At 36.0% G+C, this 20,418-nt stretch overlaps 3 protein-coding genes across 6 annotated transcripts; all 3 read left to right on the forward strand.

Moving 5' to 3' along the window:
* The first annotated feature begins 2,041 nt into the window (after positions 1–2,041).
* LOC117622319 (UDP-glycosyltransferase 82A1) lies at positions 2,042–4,439 on the forward strand. Its single transcript, XM_034352963.1, has 2 exons — positions 2,042–2,570; positions 3,502–4,439. Exons 1-2 carry the CDS (start codon positions 2,081–2,083, stop codon positions 4,437–4,439), a joined length of 1,428 nt encoding a protein of 475 aa, XP_034208854.1. The 5' UTR covers positions 2,042–2,080.
* Positions 4,440–6,231: 1,792 nt separating this feature from the next.
* LOC117622322 (OVARIAN TUMOR DOMAIN-containing deubiquitinating enzyme 11) lies at positions 6,232–11,415 on the forward strand. 4 transcript variants are annotated; one of them, XM_034352967.1, is made up of 11 exons: positions 6,232–6,456; positions 6,530–6,723; positions 7,260–7,460; positions 8,394–8,470; positions 9,016–9,070; positions 9,334–9,408; positions 9,701–9,774; positions 9,894–9,942; positions 10,573–10,657; positions 10,894–10,950; positions 11,078–11,415. In XM_034352967.1, exons 3-11 carry the CDS (start codon positions 7,293–7,295, stop codon positions 11,119–11,121), a joined length of 684 nt encoding a protein of 227 aa, XP_034208858.1. In that variant the 5' UTR covers positions 6,232–6,456; positions 6,530–6,723; positions 7,260–7,292; the 3' UTR covers positions 11,122–11,415. The 4 variants fall into 4 exon arrangements, with proteins under 4 accessions (XP_034208858.1, XP_034208859.1, XP_034208862.1 ...); XM_034352968.1 differs by lacking the exon at positions 6,232–6,456 and adding an exon at positions 7,065–7,174 and having other exon boundaries at positions 6,480–6,723; XM_034352971.1 differs by lacking the exon at positions 6,232–6,456 and adding an exon at positions 7,065–7,174 and having other exon boundaries at positions 6,480–6,664.
* A 2,140-nt stretch (positions 11,416–13,555) lies between these two features.
* On the forward strand, positions 13,556–18,995 carry LOC117622317 (heat shock 70 kDa protein 17-like). The gene is made up of 13 exons (XM_034352961.1): positions 13,556–13,666; positions 14,076–14,876; positions 15,235–15,467; positions 15,583–15,742; positions 16,114–16,359; positions 16,461–16,597; positions 16,733–17,069; positions 17,163–17,324; positions 17,828–17,902; positions 17,992–18,092; positions 18,227–18,296; positions 18,722–18,778; positions 18,915–18,995. The coding sequence occupies exons 2-13, from the start codon at positions 14,103–14,105 to the stop codon at positions 18,978–18,980; spliced, it is 2,418 nt and encodes an 805-aa protein (XP_034208852.1). The 5' UTR covers positions 13,556–13,666; positions 14,076–14,102; the 3' UTR covers positions 18,981–18,995.
* The last annotated feature ends 1,423 nt before the right edge of the window (positions 18,996–20,418 follow it).

Here is a 20,418-nt window from a genome sequence, read left to right on the forward strand (position 1 = left end):
AGAGAGAATTTGACTAGGAGGAGAGAGAAAAAGGGAGAGAGAGATATAGAGACATTTGGGAGGTTGGTCGGGTTAGGTTCTACTCTTTTTAATAAATATATTGGATTTGCAAGAGAAAGAAGAAGAAAGAGAAAGAGAAAATAATAATAAAATATTTTAGATTAGCCAAAATAGAGAACATTGCTGTAGGAAACACCTTTTAAGTGGTTTGCTATAATAGCTTTCTAGCTATTTTAGCTAGAATTTGGCTAAAATTTGGAGACTCTCCTGCAGATGCTCTAAGAACACCAAATTTGATTCCTAAATGATATATCATAAAATTTAAAGTGGATTTGGATTTAAATCAACACACTTTCATATACGTATCAATTAAATCAATCTAATTATAATTTGCTATCGTGACATCTAAATTACAATTCGTTTCATGCTCACTCTTTTATTACTCGTTGTATATAGTTTGGTGGGTGGAGGCTTAGAGCCTTCTCCTTAACAGAAATTACGTTATGCTTTCATTAAGAAGCACGCTGGCGTTCCACATGGAGATGGAGTTGTATGTGGCGCACTAAAATTGGCGTTTTGCTTGAGTTTCATGCGTTTTACACTTCACTTTCCACCACTCAAGTCGGCAAGCTTGATTGCCGCAGCTTCCAGTTTTGAGTACAAAAAGTGGTCAAAAGATTTTCCAAAATCAATGGTTTTTAAAGAAATTTTTTTTTATAGTTATTGTGCATCGAAATTTACGCACGTGTTGAAAAACACTACCATGACAAGATCAAAATATATATGGTTGTGTTGTGGGTGGTCCTAAGCCTAACTTGAGCTCCATTGGACAATGAATGCATGCTTAAGAGGAGTTCACATCCACCTAACTAAAAGTAGGAATGATAGATCAATACAAAAGATGAACAAAGAAGACTTAACTGCAAATTGGTATTTCATTAGGATTTTAATATTGAAAGAAGACTTGATTTTTTATATAATTGCAATTAGACACTTTGTAATTAGAAGAAGAAAAAAAACCACAATTTGTTTTTACATTTGAACGAATTTCTTGACTTTCCAATATATTTAGGCTCCGTTTGGTTCATGGATAGAATTTGATGGGAAATCATTTCCCATGTTATTTCTCGAGGGATGAGAAAAGCAAAATTCATTTCCCATATTTGGTAATGTTGGGAAAATAACCAGGAAAATATCACTTTATTTCATTTTCCATGTTTGGTTTGTGCTGGAATGTAAAACAAACTTTGTTTAATTTTTCATTCATATATATGTTAGAAATACGAACTAAATATTGATAAAAAGAAAAGATATATGAACTAAAAAAAGAATACATTTAATTATATATTGTAATTCTAAATTGTTAATAAGGACAAAATGGTCATGAAAAAGATATATTTAATGATGCCCTTAGTTTTCCGGGAAAATGAAGTCCAAAGGGGGTGGAGGGTTCCATTTTCTCCCATTTTTTCTCAGGTGCCAGGCAAACATAAATCCCCTGCCTCCTGGACTTACCAAACATGATGAGAAATCATTCCAAGCCCCATTTCCCATGAACCAAATGCAGCTAAAGTTTATAGAAGACAACTCATTATATCTTCTTTTAATAATAAATAAGTTACATTTAAATGTTAATTTGAACTTAGGCTGCTTATAAGTTATTATTTTAGCTTTCTTGTCAAATATATGTTTGTTCCTATTAATTAAACTTGTAGGAGGTAGCTAGTGATCAATATGCATAATTTATTTTAGTGAAAGCATGACTTCGATCCTACTAAAGTGTACATTTTTTAAACAAGAAAAAAAAAAAACTTAATTAAACATTATTTTGAAAACTAAATTCAAAGGAGAGAAAGGTCTATTATATTAAACTGTACTAATTTTCTTTGTTCCAAAAGGAGTGAACATGAGGTAGGCTTATAAATTATAACTGTACACATCATGAAGCACATGCCTAGTTGACTCATCCTCCCCTATCTCCCCTCTCTATAAATATTGCCTTGGTTTAGACTCTGAGATCATCACTTCAATAACATTTAAGCTTAAGAGAGAGAGAGGAGAGAGAGAGGGAGAGAGAGAGATGGGAAACATGAAGTGCATAAAGAGGTCCAATTCCATCATCATCTTGGTTCCCTATCCAGCACAAGGACATGTCACTCCCATGCTTAAATTAGCCTCAGCCTTCCTCAGCCATGGCTTCAAGCCAGTGCTGGTCACACCAGACCACATTCACAACCAGATTGTCCCAAAGGTTGAACAAAACGACAAGATTTTGTGCATACCAATCCCAGATGGACTGGACAAGGACGCCCCAAGGGACTTCTTTGCCATTGAGAAAGCCATGGAGAACACCATGCCAGGCCATCTGGAGAGCCTTGTTCATCAACTTGATCATCAGGATGGTGATCAAGTGGTTTGTATAGTTGCTGATTTGTTGGCTTCGTGGGCCATAGATGTAGCCAATCGCTGTGGTGTACCCTCTGCTGGGTTTTGGCCTGCGATGCTTGCCACATATCGCTTGATCACTGCCATACCAGACATTGTCAGGACAGGTCTCATTTCTGATACAGGTTAGTTTTTGCTGATATATTAATATTTAGTGTGCATGATATCATCTTGAGTGATCGTTTGCCTTTTTACTTTCTCATTTTTGGTGTTTTTTTCTTCCTTTCGATACAAACTATAGTTTAAACAATTCTAATTTACGAAAAAGGTATTCGGATTTGGGTGTGATGGGAACACTGCCCTGACTAACTCTCATATAACCCACATCTACATCCCCTTTTGATGTCTTTGATCAATGTCTTCAAGTTTCGCATTTTTCTAAGAAAAATAATATTTTTATTTGTGTCACATAAACATACATGCCATATATTTATATATATATATATATATATATATATTGAAGTAAGCAAGTTTGGACAAGTGATGTTGAGGACCAAAATGATACCTAGTCTTCCCATAACATTGTAATTAAAGCTGTAAATTATTGACAAAATTTTTGTTAATATATATTGTGAGTTTAGTATGTAAAATTTCCACTAGATCATATTTTTTATAGCAGAAAATGTCTCATGAGTTCTAGTATTGTAGTTTGGTTGACTGCGGTGAACAAAAAAAAATATCAATTTGTCAATGGAAGTTCACATGAGATGGGGATGGGACTTGAATGCATTACTGATCCAGGCATGAAAACTTCATTACTTAGTTGGGCATGACATTATTGTAGTTTTAAGTAACCAGGCACGTGCCATACATTAAAGTAAGCTAATTAACTTTGTTATTGTTAATTAAACTTGATTAGTATAAAGGCTAACAAAATCATGACTTTAATTAACAGAATCACATATGTGAATTGTTAATTAGTATGATTAGATTAGAAGTCAGATTCACTTATGCCATTATTAATTACATCCATAATTTATCTATACGAGTCGGACCATAAAATAATGTGTTCAGTAAATATGATAACGGACTTATGTGATATTACTATATTTGCAGGATTTCCAAAGCAACTCGGTGGTATATGCTTACCTAATCAACCTATGCTCTCTAGTGAAGATCTTCCCTGGTTGATTGGCACCCCAGCTTCAAGAAAAGCAAGATTCAAATTTTGGAAAAGAACCTTGGATCGATCAAAAACTCTTCCATGGCTCCTTGTAAATTCTTTTCCAAATGAATATTGCACCAATGGTGAACAACAACTTGATCATCATCCATTGGTCAAGATGAACACTCAAGCCCAACAACCACTGGTTTTCCCAATTGGTCCTCTGAGCAAGCACACAACAATCAAGAACCCTAGCTTTTGGGAAGAAGACACAAGCTGCTTAACTTGGCTAGACAAGCAAAACCCTAACAGTGTAATTTACATATCTTTTGGAAGTTGGGTAAGCCCCATTGGAGAGGCTAAGGTGAGAAGCTTGGCATTGGCACTTGAAGCTTTGGGGAAGCCATTCCTTTGGGTGCTTGGGTCTTCATGGCTTGGAGGGCTACCAAATGGGTACTTAGAGAGAGTGTCAAGGCAAGGCAAAGTTGTTTCATGGGCCCCACAATTGGAGGTCTTGCAACACAAAGCTGTAGGGTTTTATCTCACACATTGTGGCTGGAACTCAACAATGGAGGCCATCCAGTGCCAAAAACCCCTTTTGTGTTATCCAGTGGCTGGGGACCAATTTGTAAATTGTGCCTACATTGTCAAAGTTTGGAGAATTGGGGTGAAATTAATTGGGTTTGGGCAAAGGGATGTGGAGGAAGGATTGAAAAAGGTGGTGGAGGATGCTGAGATGAGCAACAGGTTGAGGAAGCTAAATGAAAGGACCATGGGAGATGAGGCTAATTTGAGAGCTGTGGCTAATCTCTCTGCCTTCATTGATGATCAGCTTAAGATATTAACACTAGGGTTTTCCTCTAATGGCGTTCATGATTATGATTTATAGCTTATTGTATCTTGTTAATTATGTAATTTAATATGTAAAGAGAGAGTATAAATCAATACTTAGTAGTGGAATTCCTTCGTAACACATTGAATTTTTTTATTTTTTTTTTTGGGGGAAATTATAGGATTGCATTCATAATTCAGTCAAAAAAGCCACTAACCACAAACGGTTAATACAAACTAGCCACAAAGGGCCATTACAATAATGGAGCAGTTTGACATCGAAATTAAGACAATTTAGTGCCCCTCCACTAACAATCACGCAAGATCGAAGAAATTCTAGCATAGGCATCCAAACTAAGATTGCAAACTCAGAATAATTAAAAAGAGATAAAGCTTGAAAAAAAAAACCCAAGCATAACAATACAAATAAAACTCTCACAAAGGAAAAGTGAAAAATCCTCACAAAAAGAGAGAAAAAATCTACACAAAAAACCTAAAGATATGTGACTTATTCCAAACATAAAGAATGGATTAAGAATTGGTTTATATAATTTATAAATGTACTAAACTGACCTGTACCAGCTCACCTACGCCTGGTTCATATCCTTTTCAAATAGATAAACTATCTAAAATTAGTTAATTGTTTTGAGTGTCGTATGCTAATACAACTTACAAGTCGGCAAGTTGGTCATTTGGAACAAGAATACGATAGTTGTGAACTTGCAATCTTGGTTGTTGACTCCTAGAACTTCTTAATTAATTACATGAGTACTATTTTATCTTAGTCAACAGTTCTCAAAAAAAAAAAAAAAAAAAAAACAACACAACGGGGGACTTATTGAGAACCTAGTTAGAAATTCGCGTGTAATACTTGTATTATATAAGTAAATATATATATATATATATTTCTTTTACTTCTAAAAAATACGGTATAGTACATGTTTTAAAAAATCAAACCTTAGACTTTAATTATGTTATTAAACTAATTTGATTGAAAAAAAGGGCATAATTTATACTTAAAGACTTTTTTTAGATTGATATTTGACAAACTTTGGTTGGCAAAGCCTCAATTAATGCATATTTGTCGTTACAAGTAATCTATATAAATGTTTTTGGGTTAATTTCAAACTCTCACTCTTAAGGCATATTTGTCATTACACATTGAATTTTAACAATTATGTACTCTTAAGGCATATGTGTAATAACCCGATCATAAATTAAGATTTAATTATTAATTTATTCAAGTAAAAGACAATTTTACCTTGGGAATATTTTAATAGTTTAAAAGTTGACTATTCGTTGGTCAAGTGTGCTCGGCACCTGCCAGGTATCGGACACGCACAAGGTTCGGTTTGGATTCCAAAGTGAAATTTTGGTTGAGTCCTGTCATCTGTGTTGTTTCAATATCAATTGATGCGTATTTTCGGGCAATTAGTGTCTTTCGCAAGTACTTTTGTTAAAAAACTATGACACATTTTCTCCAAGTTTGGGCGGGAAGACACCAATTGTTTGAAAATACCCTTTAATTGACATCGAAAGAAGCAAATAAGTGAGACCTAGTCTTTTCACTTAGGCAATGAACAAAAATTTTAACGGTCGGAACTTGATTGCAGAAACTTAAAAATATTAAAGTATATGATTGTTAAAATTGAGAATGCAGAAACAAACATGCCTTGAGAATTTAGAAAACTAAATTAAAATTAACCCAATTTTTATTTATTTAAAAAGACATTCCAAGTAATGATTCACACGGTTTATAGAAGCCGTCCGATGTTGTACTTGTTTTCGTGTTGGTTTCTAGTCGGAAAAGAGAGAATGGCGTTTTATCAAAGAATCCCACCCCACTTTTTCCTTCCCGGTCTTTTAGTTATTATTATTATTATTTTCTCTGACCCTTCTTTTCCTTGGAGTATCAACTTGTCAAAGTTGCACAGTTCCGCGTTTCTAATAAATTTTGGATGAGCCCAGTCAAAAATTGAAGAGTAAAATTTGATACTTCCCCAAAAAAGATATCTTTCCTTGCTGGCTGTCCAGCTGTGATCTCGTTTGCTCTTTTCTACACATTACACACCTAGGTAATTTTTCATTTTCTTATTATATATATGCTTTTCATTTGAGCCTTATTATATTCAGTTGCATATCTTGTAGTTCATCCAATCTGCTGTTTGGTTGCTGAGAAAGGAGGACAAGAGAAAGCTAAGATTTTGGATCTTCCCTGTTTGTTGATTTGCTTCTGTGGATTGCAGTTCAGCTGAACAAAGTCATTTGATCCTCAGCTGAGAGGTAAAAGATTGAACACAAGAGAGATAGAGTATTTTCTCCGCAACTAAGCTTAGCTGCAGGTTCTTATTCTCTTTACCATTAAGCATCTCGGTTATTGTTTATTTCAATAAAAATTTGTACTTTTCAATTACTTATATTCCTTTTTTAAATTTAGTTCATCAGTGTTGCTGCTATTAAATTGCTTTCCTTCTTACTTTATGTGCCGTTTGGCTGCTGAGAAAGTGAATTGAGATAGATAATCAGATTATGTCATCAATCACTGTGTTTTGTATTAGTAGAGAGAAATATCTGAATTTGTTGACTAATTCAATTCCAGTAAGCTTTGTCCTTTCAAGGATTTGATGAAAGGAAAATCAAGATGCAGACTTTTCGTTTCATTCCTTTTCCTATGTTTTCTCAGCAACCAAACAGAAGATAAGTGAAGGGAGAAAAATGACATCTCATTTAACCCTACATTATTCTGAAATTTTTGTGGGTCCTAGCTCGAGTTAGGATCAACCTCTCATACGGGTATACTGTTTAGAAGAAGGGATCATTTTTGGATTATTCTAATGAGTTAGTTCATTTAACTATAATAGTTTGGCATGTTCTACAGGGTTGAGTTTGCTATCCATTTACTTGATATAGTATGAACGGAAGCTACAGCAATGCAAGTGCGAGTTCAAGCTCGAGTTTAAATAGCAGCTCCCATGACGCAGAGGATGACCAAGCAATTGCAACTATGTTGGCAGAAGACGAAAAGCTCAAAATTGATCACAGGTTGGGGAAAAGGCTCTCCCACTTAGATTCCATTCCGGTATGTTCCTCACTAGTCATTATATCTACTATGTTTCGTCTTCCCTGACTAAACGATTGTAAAATTCTTCTGCCTTAATGCACCTTGTATGTATGTATATAGAGGTGCAGAAGTTTGTCTGGTGTGAACATATGTATTTATTTGTTGTATCTAAAAAATAAGCCCGTGATTGATTTTTCTCTATTGGTTGTTATGAGCGGAAACAGCTAATGTGTGATTTTGATGAAGCAAAGAATAAGCTAGTCCAAAAATCTGCTGAGGTGATTGGTTTGTTGCAGAGTATTTCTCGAAGTTTGAACTGAAGTGTCATTACTACTAGCTGGCCTTGGGTCACCATAACACATCTAAGTTATCTAAAGCAATAAGAAAATTTCAGTGAATGGCCATAAGTATGTTTTTACGCAAGAAAATGGTGCATCTACAAAATAGTGATGTGTTAACTACTACATGCCCTTTCACACTCCAAGATCATTGGGTTGATCTTGAAGGTCCACATCTTTTTTTTAAAATTTTTCTTACTTCACTCAGTCATCTACCTACCTAGAGGAAGGGGAGCTGGAGGTTTCGCCTATATATGCCTTTAGACATAAGTTTGTGCTGGTGTAGTGCTTGTAGTATGGGATATGAAATCTTATTGCATCATAGATGCTTGGCTTTTGAGAACCACCTACCCCTCATACACAATTGATTGGTAGTTGTGTTGGAAATGAGGAGACATTTTGCTTACTACATTAAGATATCACTTCATTGATTCTTGCTCCGTTTTACCAGATGCGTTACTTACTCCTTTATCTTAAAATAAAATTATATTCTTTCCACCTACTGCCTTGAATACTGCATAAATCGATGAGATAACCTTGTTGTTCGCTTGACTGAAAATTGGGTAGCTTCTGGGTATTGACTGGATTTATGCGTGGTTCACTGTGTTTGCAGCACACTCCTCGTGTTAATGGGGAGATAATACCTGATGTGAATGATGCTACCCAAGACCATGAGCGGCTGTTAGAAAGGTTGTACTTTGTGAAATGAGCTCTCTACACGCTTTCTTCTTGATTGTTTTGTTGCAACCTTGCTACTTTTCAACTTTCCTGAGCTTTCGTTTATTCAGGGCTTATAGTAAGGCTTGGATTAGAAAGTGTAATTTGATCATGGCTTATATTGCAACTTTTATTTTTTCAAAACTAACTTTAAGAAAAAAGAAAGGATTTCTTTCATGAATTACTCATACAATAATATTCTGGTATCCTAGTTGCTATATGTCAGTGAACTAATGAGAGATGGTAATCGGAAGACTCATGAATCGTCGATTCAAATTATATCTCAGGGTGGATAAGTTATTCATTAACAGAAAAAAGAAGAAGCAAGATCTAACTGATAGAACAAATACAATCATAAATCAAATAGAAAAAATTACATTCTAGTCTGCCCATATCATGTAAGACGTGAAATTGTAGTTGTCACCAAAACATATGCTGTGTACTTGGGTTTGTAAATGGATGAAATGATAGCAGGAAGAATCATCGTGGTTGTAATATTTTCTTTTTGATTGATTCAGGTTGGCTACATATGATTTATCTGAACTGCAGATTGAGGGTGATGGAAATTGCCAGGTTTGGCTACAATGAATGATTTATCAGCCTATTGTTTTTTTCAATTATTTTCATTACATTCTTCTTTCACTATATAGATTGAAATGCAAATGCGTACCACATGTATGTTGTTATCATTTCATTTTATTTGTTTACTTGGGTTAAGTCGACGTAAACTTAAGTTTGCCTCATACCTTCCTTTATTTCTTTACGTGTTTTTTTTTTTGAGGAGTCAAGGGGTTGCTGCGTTATGATTGATAAAATATTTGTTTAACACGCTGCAGTTTCGAGCATTAGCAGATCAGTTGTTTCGCAATCCAGATTACCACAAGCATGTGCGAAAACATGTGGTAAAGCAGGTATGGCTGATGAAACTCCTCCAATGCATTCAATTTCCTTATTTGAGTTACCCCACACCACCAACACAACCACCCCCCCCCGATAGGAACTTCTTTACATCAGTTTAGTTATTGTAGGCTTGATGGATTAGAAGATTGTATTCTTTAGCAGTTATTTTCATCTATCAGTGGTATTGGATATGCAAATCTTATTACCTCACTGTATATGAAATCTGTGGAGCTTAATTCTGGTTTCATATTTTCTTTATATTAAGTATTTCTTATTATTTATTAAAAATGTTTTATGTTTCAGCTAAAGCATCACAGAAAACTCTATGAAGCTTATGTCCCTATGAAGTACAGACACTACCTGAAGAAGATGAAGAAGTTAGATTTCTGCTTTCATGCCTTTTGATTTTTTACTACAAAATTTAAGATATGTTGTCATGTATCTAAGTGTTACTAAAAGTTAATTTTATTTTTTACAAAATACTAAATGGAACTAGAGCCGGGGAGTGGGGAGATCATCTTACCCTTCAGGCAGCTGCAGATCGAGTAAGTTCAAATCCTCTCCTTTTACATCTGGTGCTTTTGAGGTCACTAAGTGAAAATACTTGCTTTCTTCTTTGCCTCGCCATTATCATGTCAAGGTTTAGTAGTTCATCTTATGTATGATGTAGCCACATCGGTGTCCCCTTATAGATGAGAAATGAATCATATTACAAATCATAAGAATCAAGTAATAGATGGGAAATTCGATAAAAAGAAGAAGTAATAGATGGGAAACAATTAAACACCACTTACATGGAAAACTTGGTCTCTTGAACCTCACTTATGATCTGTTCTGCTCTTGCACCTTGTCTTGTGAGATTTCATATATAGGTTTGCAAAGAACTTCTTCCTTTTCCATTTTCTAGGGTTAAATATAGTACCATCTGCAGAATCATGACCTGAGTCGATAAATTGTAATTAGAAGCTGCTCTTTCGTATGTGGTTGTGATTTCATAGTGGTAAAATGCAGTTTTTGTGAGATCGAAGTAAATAACTAAAAAAACATTGTTTCTTTGTATCTGTTAAATCTTTTGGTTTCTCCGTTTATTCCTATGTTTTCTTTTCTTTCCCACTTTATTTATATTTCTGAGTCCTGCAGTGGTTGCTTTCTAACAGTTACAGATTCTTCTGTAGTTTGGAGCCAAAATTTGTGTAATCACCTCTTTTCGAGACGCTTGCTATATTGAGATCCTTCCTAAAGACAGGAATCCTACCCGAGGTTTATCTCATTTGCTTACTTTATCTTATCTAAATTTAATTATAGTTTGCTTTTTGAAACTTGAAAGAAAATGCGTAACAGTCAAGTTGGGCTTTTCAACACGTTCGATGGTAATATAATGTCAATTTTTGCATGGAACTACAAATTTGGATTGGACCTGATGCAGAACTTGATGTCAGTTTCTGTTGAAGCTTTGCATGATAAACTCAATGAGGTCCCTCTTGTTTTTGTTTCAGAGGTTTGGCTGAGCTTTTGGAGTGAAGTGCATTATAACTCATTGTATGCAAGTGCAGGTGGTGAACTAAACCATTATTTACTTGTCCTCCTCATTTGCAACATTTTTTTCTTTCTTCTTGACGCTTTGGTCTCGGTGCCGTTTAGAGATATAATCCTCTGATTCTTTTACTAATGTGTGTACAGATGTTCCGACAAGAAATCCGAGAAAGAAGCATTGGCTGTTCTAGATCTAGGGTTATTTCAAATGGTCATCAGTTTCGGATATATACAAGTTATATATTAGTAAGTATACTATGGTCATGGGCATTGTAACTTGGTGTAAATTAACACGAATTCCAGATATTTCTTTCAAAGTTTATCTCTGTATGCCCAAAATTAGAATTTAGATCTGTATATAAAAGTTACAAAGGATCCCCTAGCTTTTCAACGACATCGTTACCACAGGATTCTTGTATAAAGAGCATGAGCCATGCAGAAATTGGGTTCCTATTTCATTTGCAAGGTATTGTTTCAATGTGCTACATCTTTGAGTTCCATAAGGAAGAGGTACTTATATTGCCAACAACAAAAATAAGTGAAAATTTTCAGTTTTATTTTTGGTGAGATGGGGCCGAAGCCTGACGACAAAAATAACAAGATAAAACTAGTTTTTGCCTAGTTTTTACTCAAACAAATAGCATTAGCAGCTAGGACATCGGAGATAGGATATGTAAATTTCTACTCAAACTAGTAGGCATTTGCAGATAGAACATCAGAGCTACACTGTAGGTTTATGAATTCTTTAGTACTTTCAAATTTCTAAACGCGAAATTATTTGGGTGTCTTAATTAAATTTCTCCATAGTCCAAGAGCCCGTTAATAATGTATTATACATGTACACAAGTATTTCTCATGTTTAATACACGTAGTTTTTAGAAAATTTTCAATAAGACACACAATTCACGTATTATACGCATAATTCTAACATATTATTGAATAAAAATAATATATATTTTAAAAAAACTCAGTTTTTCCTTAATTGTTTTTTAAAAATAGTATAGCCATTCGGCTGTACCTATTTGACACTCGGTGCAGAAGTCGTGTATATATAAAGAGTATAGCCGCCCGGCTATACGAGATTCTTTTTGAGTTTTCTTTAAGAAATAGTATAGCCGTGCGGCTATACACATTTGAATTTTTTTTAAAAATAGTATAGCCGGCCGGCTTTACTCTTTTGACACGTGCCCCCTATGCGTTGGGCTCCTTTTTTTTAAATTTATAAATAGTATAGCCATGCGGCTATACGCTTTAAGAAAATTTAATCTGGTAAAGAAATTGCATATTTTAGTATGATTTGTTATTTGGCTTTTTATCACAAATGGTCCTTAACGTTTAAGATTTTATCACGAATGGTCTTTGAGGTTTTTTTGTGACACTAATAGTCCTTAACGTTAGAGCTTTTTATCACAAATGGTCCCTCTGTTAAAAATTCTGTTAAGTGTCTGATGTGGAAGACAAGTGGAGCCCATATGTCCAATCACATTGTGACATGTGGATGAAAAAATAATTAAATAATTTTTTTTAATGAAAATTCCTTTTTTTTTTTCCTACAACTATTCATCCTCCTTCCTCTACTCCATCTCTCTCTCTCCCTCTGCCCCTTGTTCTTCATCCTCTGCCCCCTCTCTCCCCCTGTCCTCTCTTTCTCCCTTTGTAAAAATAATAATATAACCCATATATCTTTCTCAATCTTTGTATAGTGGTATATAAATCATAACCCACAAACCCCCTTTGTTTTTTTCTTGCCCATTTCCTGCCACCTGCGAGAAAAAATGGTCTTTGGGATTCTTTTATTGGTCTCTGTTTTTTTAAAACAGCCACCAGCAAGCTGCAACCCACGCCCAACTCCCCTCCCCTCTCCCATTGTATTTTCTCTCCACCTCTACTCTCCCCCTCGTTTTTAATTATTTTAAGTTGTTTGAATAAATATTTGTGTAAAAGGAAATGTGAAACTGTCTTGTGCAAGTGATTATATTGCAAAATATACAGAGGGAAAGGGGTGGGTGGGCATGGGGTGGTCGGGCTGTAGAGGGAAGGAAAAAAAAAAACAGAGGGAGAGGGAGAGCACAGGGAGGAGAGAGGGCAGAGGGGAGAGGAAGAGAGACAGAGAGAGAATGGATTTTCATAAAATAAAAAAAATTTCTTTATTTATTTAATCCACATGTCACGATGTGATTGGACATATGGGCTCCACTTATTACACTTAACAGAATTTTTAACGGAGGGACCATTTGTGATAAAAAGCACTAACGTTAAGGACTATTAGTGTCACAAAAAAACCTCAAGGACCATTCGTGATAAAATCGTAAACGTTAAGGACTATTTGTGATAAAAAGCCTTGTTATTTTGAGTTTTATCATTTGGTCAACACATTGAGGAGGTGGTCAATTGGTGAATATTGATGTGAATTTCGAATAAAAAAGTATTTTCCTTTAGCCATTCCCAACACCGTGTTATGTATAGCAAAGATCAATGAGAACCGTTGGCACAACACCACCGATCGTCTTACTGGCCGCCACCTGTACATTACGCCACGTGTTGTTTTACCATTAGCCACTCATTCTCCTCATTTTCCACGTAGGCTTTCCTTCTGTATCTTTCCATATATAAAGTCCCTGCAAACTTCCAGCATAACTGAGAAAGTTCTTCCCTTCACTTTCTTTCTACGATTCTCGTCAACCAAACAAGAACCGTTTCTGCAGTCTTCTGGAGAATGCGATCTGCACATTACTGGTCACTCTCTCTCTTTATCTGGTTATCTCTTCACATTTATTTTTCTCGTTTACTTAGCTCGAGTATTTTTTTTTCCCCATTTTCTCCTGTGTTCATCACGACGTGAAATGTTCAAATTTCAATTGCTCTGTTTGGTTTCTGAGAAAATCAAAACATAGTGTAGAGCGAAGTAGGGCTGAACCTTATTTTGTATGTTTCCTTTTTCATCGAAATTGATTTTGAATTGAAATCTGAACGTGCGCAATAGTTGAGCTTAGTAGGCCCCCGTGTTTCATTGTTTTTTTTGCCCAAACATCATCAAAACTGAAAATGGAAGTAATTGTTTTGTATTTATTTTCTCAGTCGCAAGTTTAGAAAGAAGGAGTTTTCTTTCGAATTATTTATCAATTTTTATTGTTGTGTTGTTCAGACGAAGTTTGAAGTCCTAGGGTTACTAATGCAATCTAGGATGGCGTCGATCTTATTCAAGCTAGGGTTATTCCTATCCGTGCTTTGCCTTGTATTTTCTCCTTCTCAATCCGCGGTTATGAGCATAGATCTAGGCTCCGAATGGGTGAAAGTTGCGGTTGTGAACCTTAAACGCGGGCAGAGTCCTATCACAGTTGCTATCAACGAGATGTCCAAGAGAAAATCTCCAAACTTGGTTGCATTTCATTCCGGTGACCGCCTACTGGGCGAGGAAGCTGCTGGATTGGTTGCTCGATACCCGGAGAAAGTCTATTCTCAAACAAGGGACTTGATTGGAAAACCCTTCAATTACAGCAAGAGTCTTTTAGATTCATTGTACTTACCATTCGACATTACAGAAGATTCTAGGGCCACTGCCGCTTTCAAAATTGATGATAGAGTGAGTACTTATTCGGTGGAGGAACTAGTGGCCATGATTTTGGGTTATGCTGCAAACTTAGCGGAGTTTCATTCAAAAGTACCTGTAAAGGATGCTGTAATTTCAGTTCCTCCGTACTTTGGGCAAGCAGAGCGAAAGGGGTTACTCCGGGCGGCACAGTTGGCAGGGATTAATGTTCTTTCTTTGATAAATGAGCATTCTGGTGCGGCATTGCAGTATGGGATTGATAAGGATTTCTCAAATGAGTCGAGGCATGTAGTTTTCTATGATATGGGCACCAGCAGTACCTATGCTGCACTGGTTTATTTCTCGGCTTATAATGCCAAGGAGTTTGGGAAGACTCTATCAGTCAACCAATTTCAGGTAAATTTCAATCCAATTCGAATTATTTTGTTAAAGTTCCTCTGTCCATCAATAAAGGAAAAACAAGAAACCTTGACAGTAAAAATAATCCACCAATGTGAAGTTCCTCCTTCCATGTTCCTGTTACCAAAGGAAGGCAAGGCATTACTTCAGTTCTCATTTTGATTTGCAATTATCTCAGCTAATTTCGTTGAAGTTTTATTTTCTGGTATAATTTGTACATATGGTTGGATTAAACTTTAGATAAAATTTTAATCAGTTGTCTCCTCGTTCTCCATATTGTTTTTAGTGCCACTCACCAGTGTCTTAGATTTCGCCTCACTGTAAGCTTCCTACATAACTTGTCACATTTTTCCAGGTCAAGGATGTCAGATGGAACCCAGAACTTGGGGGTCAGAATTTGGAATTACGGTTGGTGGAGTATTTTGCTGATGAGTTCAATAAACAAGTGGGGAATGGGGTTGATGTCAGAAAGTCTCCAAAAGCAATGGCTAAGTTGAAGAAACAGGTCAAACGTACCAAGGAAATTCTAAGTGCAAACACAATGGCTCCTATATCTGTTGAATCCCTTTATGATGATCGAGACTTCAGGTTGATGGAATTTAAAGTGCTTTTTATAATTTTTATAATTTTGTGTTAGGTAGTTGTCCAAGGTAATGTACTGAACATTAGTTACATACTTACATGAGATTTATTTCCTTTTCAGGAGCACGATAACTCGTGAAAAGTTTGAAGAGCTATGTGAAGATCTGTGGGAGAAGTCACTTTTACCTCTTAAAGAAGTTCTTAAGCATTCTGGTTTAAAGTTAGATGAGATATATGCAGTGGAACTGATAGGAGGAGCTACCAGAGTGCCAAAGTTGCAGGTTTGACCTATATTATTCCTTTTGCATCTATGTGAGGCAGAAAATATTCTTGTATAGTATGCTGTATTCCATGACGGAATGAGTAGGAGACAGAGAGTAGTCTCGGATTCACTTGGTTTTAGCTTCAGTCCATTGTTCCATCCCCAAGTAAAACCTAGACTAACCAGTAATGACAAAACCAGTATCGAATGTTAATTGTTGATTATTGTCTCTAGGTAGTGTCCTAGACTAATCAGTAATCACAAATTATTTGCTCAATGGTGCTGTCGTACATCACTTTGATATTAATGTTGTTGTATTGCATCAAATCGTCATATTGAGTTGTTAAAAGAGTAATCAAGAAAAAAAATTCTCTATTTTCTTCATGACAGGCTAAGCTTCAGGAATATCTTGGAAGGAAAGAGTTGGATAGACATCTGGATGCTGATGAAGCTATAGTTCTTGGTGCAGCATTGCATGCTGCTAATTTAAGTGATGGAATCAAACTGAACCGTAAGTTAGGGATGATTGATGGTTCTTCCTATGGGTTTGTGCTTGAGTTAGATGGCCCTGATCTTCTGAAAGAAGATAGCACTAGGCAGTTACTCGTACAACGGATGAAGAAACTCCCCAGCAAGGTAAGTACCATGGCAGGAAATAGCAAAAGTTAGTAAAGGGTTTCATTTTATTAGTATTTCTGCTAATTTCACACCTTATTTTTGGTTTGTTATAAAAATAGATGTTCAGATCCTTTACCCAGAGCAAAGATTTTGAAGTTTCTCTAGCGTATGAAAGTGAAGATACTTTACCCCCTGGTGTCACCTCTCCTTTATTTGCTCAGTACTCTGTGTCCAGTTTGACAGATACAAGTGAAAAGTAAGGATTTGCATTTCCAAATCCTTTCTGGATGATTTATGCTGCAATGTCTTGAAGACGTGCAGCTGTATGTCCATGCAGAGCATGAGACGAACACTGACATCATTTTATATTTGTCTTCTCTATCTTATTTAGGTATGCATCACGGAATTTGTCTTCCCCCATTAAAGCAAGTCTGCATTTCTCTTTGAGTAGAAGTGGTGTTTTGTCACTGGATCGTGCAGATGCTGTTATTGAAGTAACAGAATGGGTAGAAGTTCCTAAGAAGAATCTAACTGTGGAGAATTCCACTAATGTTGCCCCCAACATATCGGCTGAAACTGGTGCGAAGAACTCTTCAGAAGAAAGCAATGACAATACTGAAGATGGTGGAAGTAGTAACACTAACAACTCTACTATAGAAGGACAAGGTACTGCGGATCTTGGTATTGAAAGAAAGCTGAAAAAGCGGACCTTTAGGATTCCACTGAAGGTATACATGAGCTAATTGCCTTAAGATACTTTTGTTCTTCTAATAGCTCATTAGAACTTTGTCTTTTCACTAAAATAGTTTTATCTATTGTAGATTGTTGAGAAAACAGTTGGACCCGCAATGTCTCCTTCAAAAGAATCTCTTGCTGAAGCAAAACGTAAGTTAGAAGAATTAGACAAGAAGGATACAGAGCGGAGGAGAACTGCAGAGTTGAAGAATAACTTGGAAGGATACATATACGCTACTAAAGAAAAGGTGGGAAGGTTCAATCAGCTTTTTTTTCCTTCTTCTCAGCTTAAGAAAACCAATCTTGAATGAACAGTATGTTGCATATTTCCATTTCTTATGAATACGTACGATGTTTCCAAATGTTTCTGGTTTTCCCTTTGTAGTTCAACCTACCAGAATTTCTCTCATTTCTATCAATATATGTTACTAAGTTATAGCTTGATTGGATATGTAAGAGGACTTCACCAATGTTCTTAATTGGACACTATGCCCTTGCAATTGTGTTTTTTATTAATTTTTTCATCTATGTTGTTAAAGTATTTTTTTTCTCATGGAAATGATTGCCTTCAACTATTTGTTGATATATCTGCGACAAGCATCTAATTTTTATTTCCTTCTTGTGTTTTTTGGTTTGATAGGCAAAAGTATTTTGTTATTGCTAGTTTGTTCCTATATAAATAGTAAAATAGTTTTAGGTTATAACAATATGTTCTTGTTTCAATCTTTTAATGAAAACTTTCTTTTACCAGCTTGAAACATCCGAGGAATTTGAAAAGATTTCAACTAGCGAGGAACGCCAATCCTTTATTGGAAAGCTCGACGAGGTACATATTTCTTTCTTGCAAACCAAAATTTGTCTCGATCAAATATATCTGACTTAAGTTTTTATTTAAACGTGCTATATTTTTCTTAGGTACAAGAATGGCTCTACATGGATGGTGAAGATGCTACCGCTTCTGAGTTTCAGGAACGCCTAGATTTGCTAAAAACTACTGGTGATCCAATATTCTTCAGGTATATTCCTATTTGGTTTGTTTAGTTTTTAACTGAACTGGGTAATATATAATTCTAGGTGTATGAATTTTTAAAGGTTAAAGCTTTTGCCAAGTCAATACAATGTATCTGATCTGATGAATTCTTGGATGCAGATTCAAAGAGCTTACTGCACGGCCAGAAGCAGTGGAATACGCTCGTAAGTACCTTGTTGAGCTGCAACAGGTAAATTCAGACACTTATTATGTATACCTATTACCTATACCTGTATATGTACCTTGTGGGAAAAGAAGAATCATATGAATTAGATAGTATATCACATGGTAGAAATTCCATTTGGTAATTTCATTACTAAACAAATAAATAGAACCACTAATACAGCAGACAAAATGTATATATATATATATTTTAAATTTCTTTTGTTTGCAAGGGCTGATGAAGAAATGTACACCCCTTTTGGCGTGCATATAAGTTTTTCTTTCCCTGTCAGCATTGTCTTGAAAAACGACCTAAATTTTATGTGTGAAAGATGCAATTGCCATTAGGTCCATCACCCATTCAAGATTCATAGAGCTGTTGGTACAATATAGTTCACACCATTATACTATCTATGAGACATAAATTGGTCTTTTCCCTCCTCATCCTTGCAGATTGTACGTGGCTGGGAGTTGAACAAACCCTGGATTCCGAAAGATCGAATAAATGAGGTGCTTCAATCAGAACTAATTTAACACAAACTCTTCCTGATTTTATAAATAGTAATAGTTGTAATAAACTTTATTTGGTGCTCTTTGATGATCTCTGATGCTTAAGGTGCGGGATATTCATGTGTATGTTTTCCAGGTTTTAAGTGATGCTGATAAGTTGAAGACTTGGTTGGACGAGAAGGAGGCTGAGCAGAAAAAGTAAGCTATCGTCATTGCTGTGTTTATTTGTTTTAATTCTATTGAGGTATTGTTGATGTCAACTATGCATGCACATATAATCTTACATGTAGATACGAATGATGTTCACATGTATGGTTGTAGTGTAGTAAAGGGAAAATGATCCACGATGATGGGGGGTAAAATAAAAGGTATCTGGCTTTGATTTTTTTATGTTTTATGACTTGCTTTCCGAATGTATTTTGTGTTATTTTGTACTGTTCTTTTTTTTTTTTTTTTTTTTGAATAGAAACATTTTTATTCAAATTGTAAGGATCAAAACAAGGGCATTTAGACTGCAGATAAAAGAAACACTAGCCGGAGAAACAGACACAAGGCCACTCAACACCTAACTAACCAACCAAACATAAAACAACCCCTTAAGATACTATGGCTAGCAGATTGCGCATAATTGAAGGATAGGGTACATCCTTAAAGGCAAGGGAAGTTGATGCCCAAAGGGCAGCCCAAAACTTCACTCCATCCCATAACTCTGGCACTCCCACTCCCTTATAATCCTCAAAAATTCTCCTGTTACGTTCCAGCCATAGATTCCAAACCACTGCCTGCATCAGACTACCCCAGAGAATTTTTGCCTTCTTTCCCCTTCCCAAAGCATCAATTCTGATGGAAAAAAGTTCAAAGCAGCCTTCTGGTATTACCCACACTGTGTTAACTTCCTTCAATAGTGTTTCCCACAACTTTAGGGAGAAAGGGCAATGAAGAAAGAGATGGTCCACGCTGTCCCCTGCCTTATTACATAGAGCACACCAGTGAGGGCTAATGCACAAATAGGGGCAACGTCTCTGTAATGTATCCCCAGTATTTAGTTTTCCCAACACCGCTTGCCACACAAAGATCTTAACTATCAGAGGAGTCTTGGCCTTCCAAATTTGAGTGTACGAGGGGAAGATCTCCCCCTCACCACAATTCTGAATATGAGAACAGAGAGAATGACAGGTGAATAGACCAGAGGGGTCAAGCTTCCATATTCTCTTATCCAATATGGAGGTGAACAACCTCACACGCTCCAATAGATCCAACAATCTAGCCACCTCTGTTATCTCCAATTCATTGAGATTCCTTCTGAAACCAAAATCCCAGCTGAGAATGAGCCCATCCGAGCTCGTAAAAGAGGAAATATTGTGGTTTTGCTTCCTGGACAGATTGAAGAGTCTTGGGAACACCACTTTCAAAACACCTCCCCTGCTCCAGTCATCTTCCCAGAATCTGACCCTAACTCCACATCCTACCACAAAAACACAGCCTTGAAGAAACAAATTATAGCCGCTAGAAATGTCCCTCCAAGGGCTGTGGCAAGATCCCCGAGTTGCAGGTTTAGCATCCCACCCATTTGTATCCATTCCATAAATGCTTCTAATCACTTTATGCCAAAGAGCATGAGGTTCATTAGGAAAACGCCA

This window comes from Prunus dulcis, chromosome 3, assembly GCF_902201215.1.
Source record: "Prunus dulcis chromosome 3, ALMONDv2, whole genome shotgun sequence".
NCBI classification, from domain to species: domain Eukaryota; kingdom Viridiplantae; phylum Streptophyta; class Magnoliopsida; order Rosales; family Rosaceae; genus Prunus; species Prunus dulcis.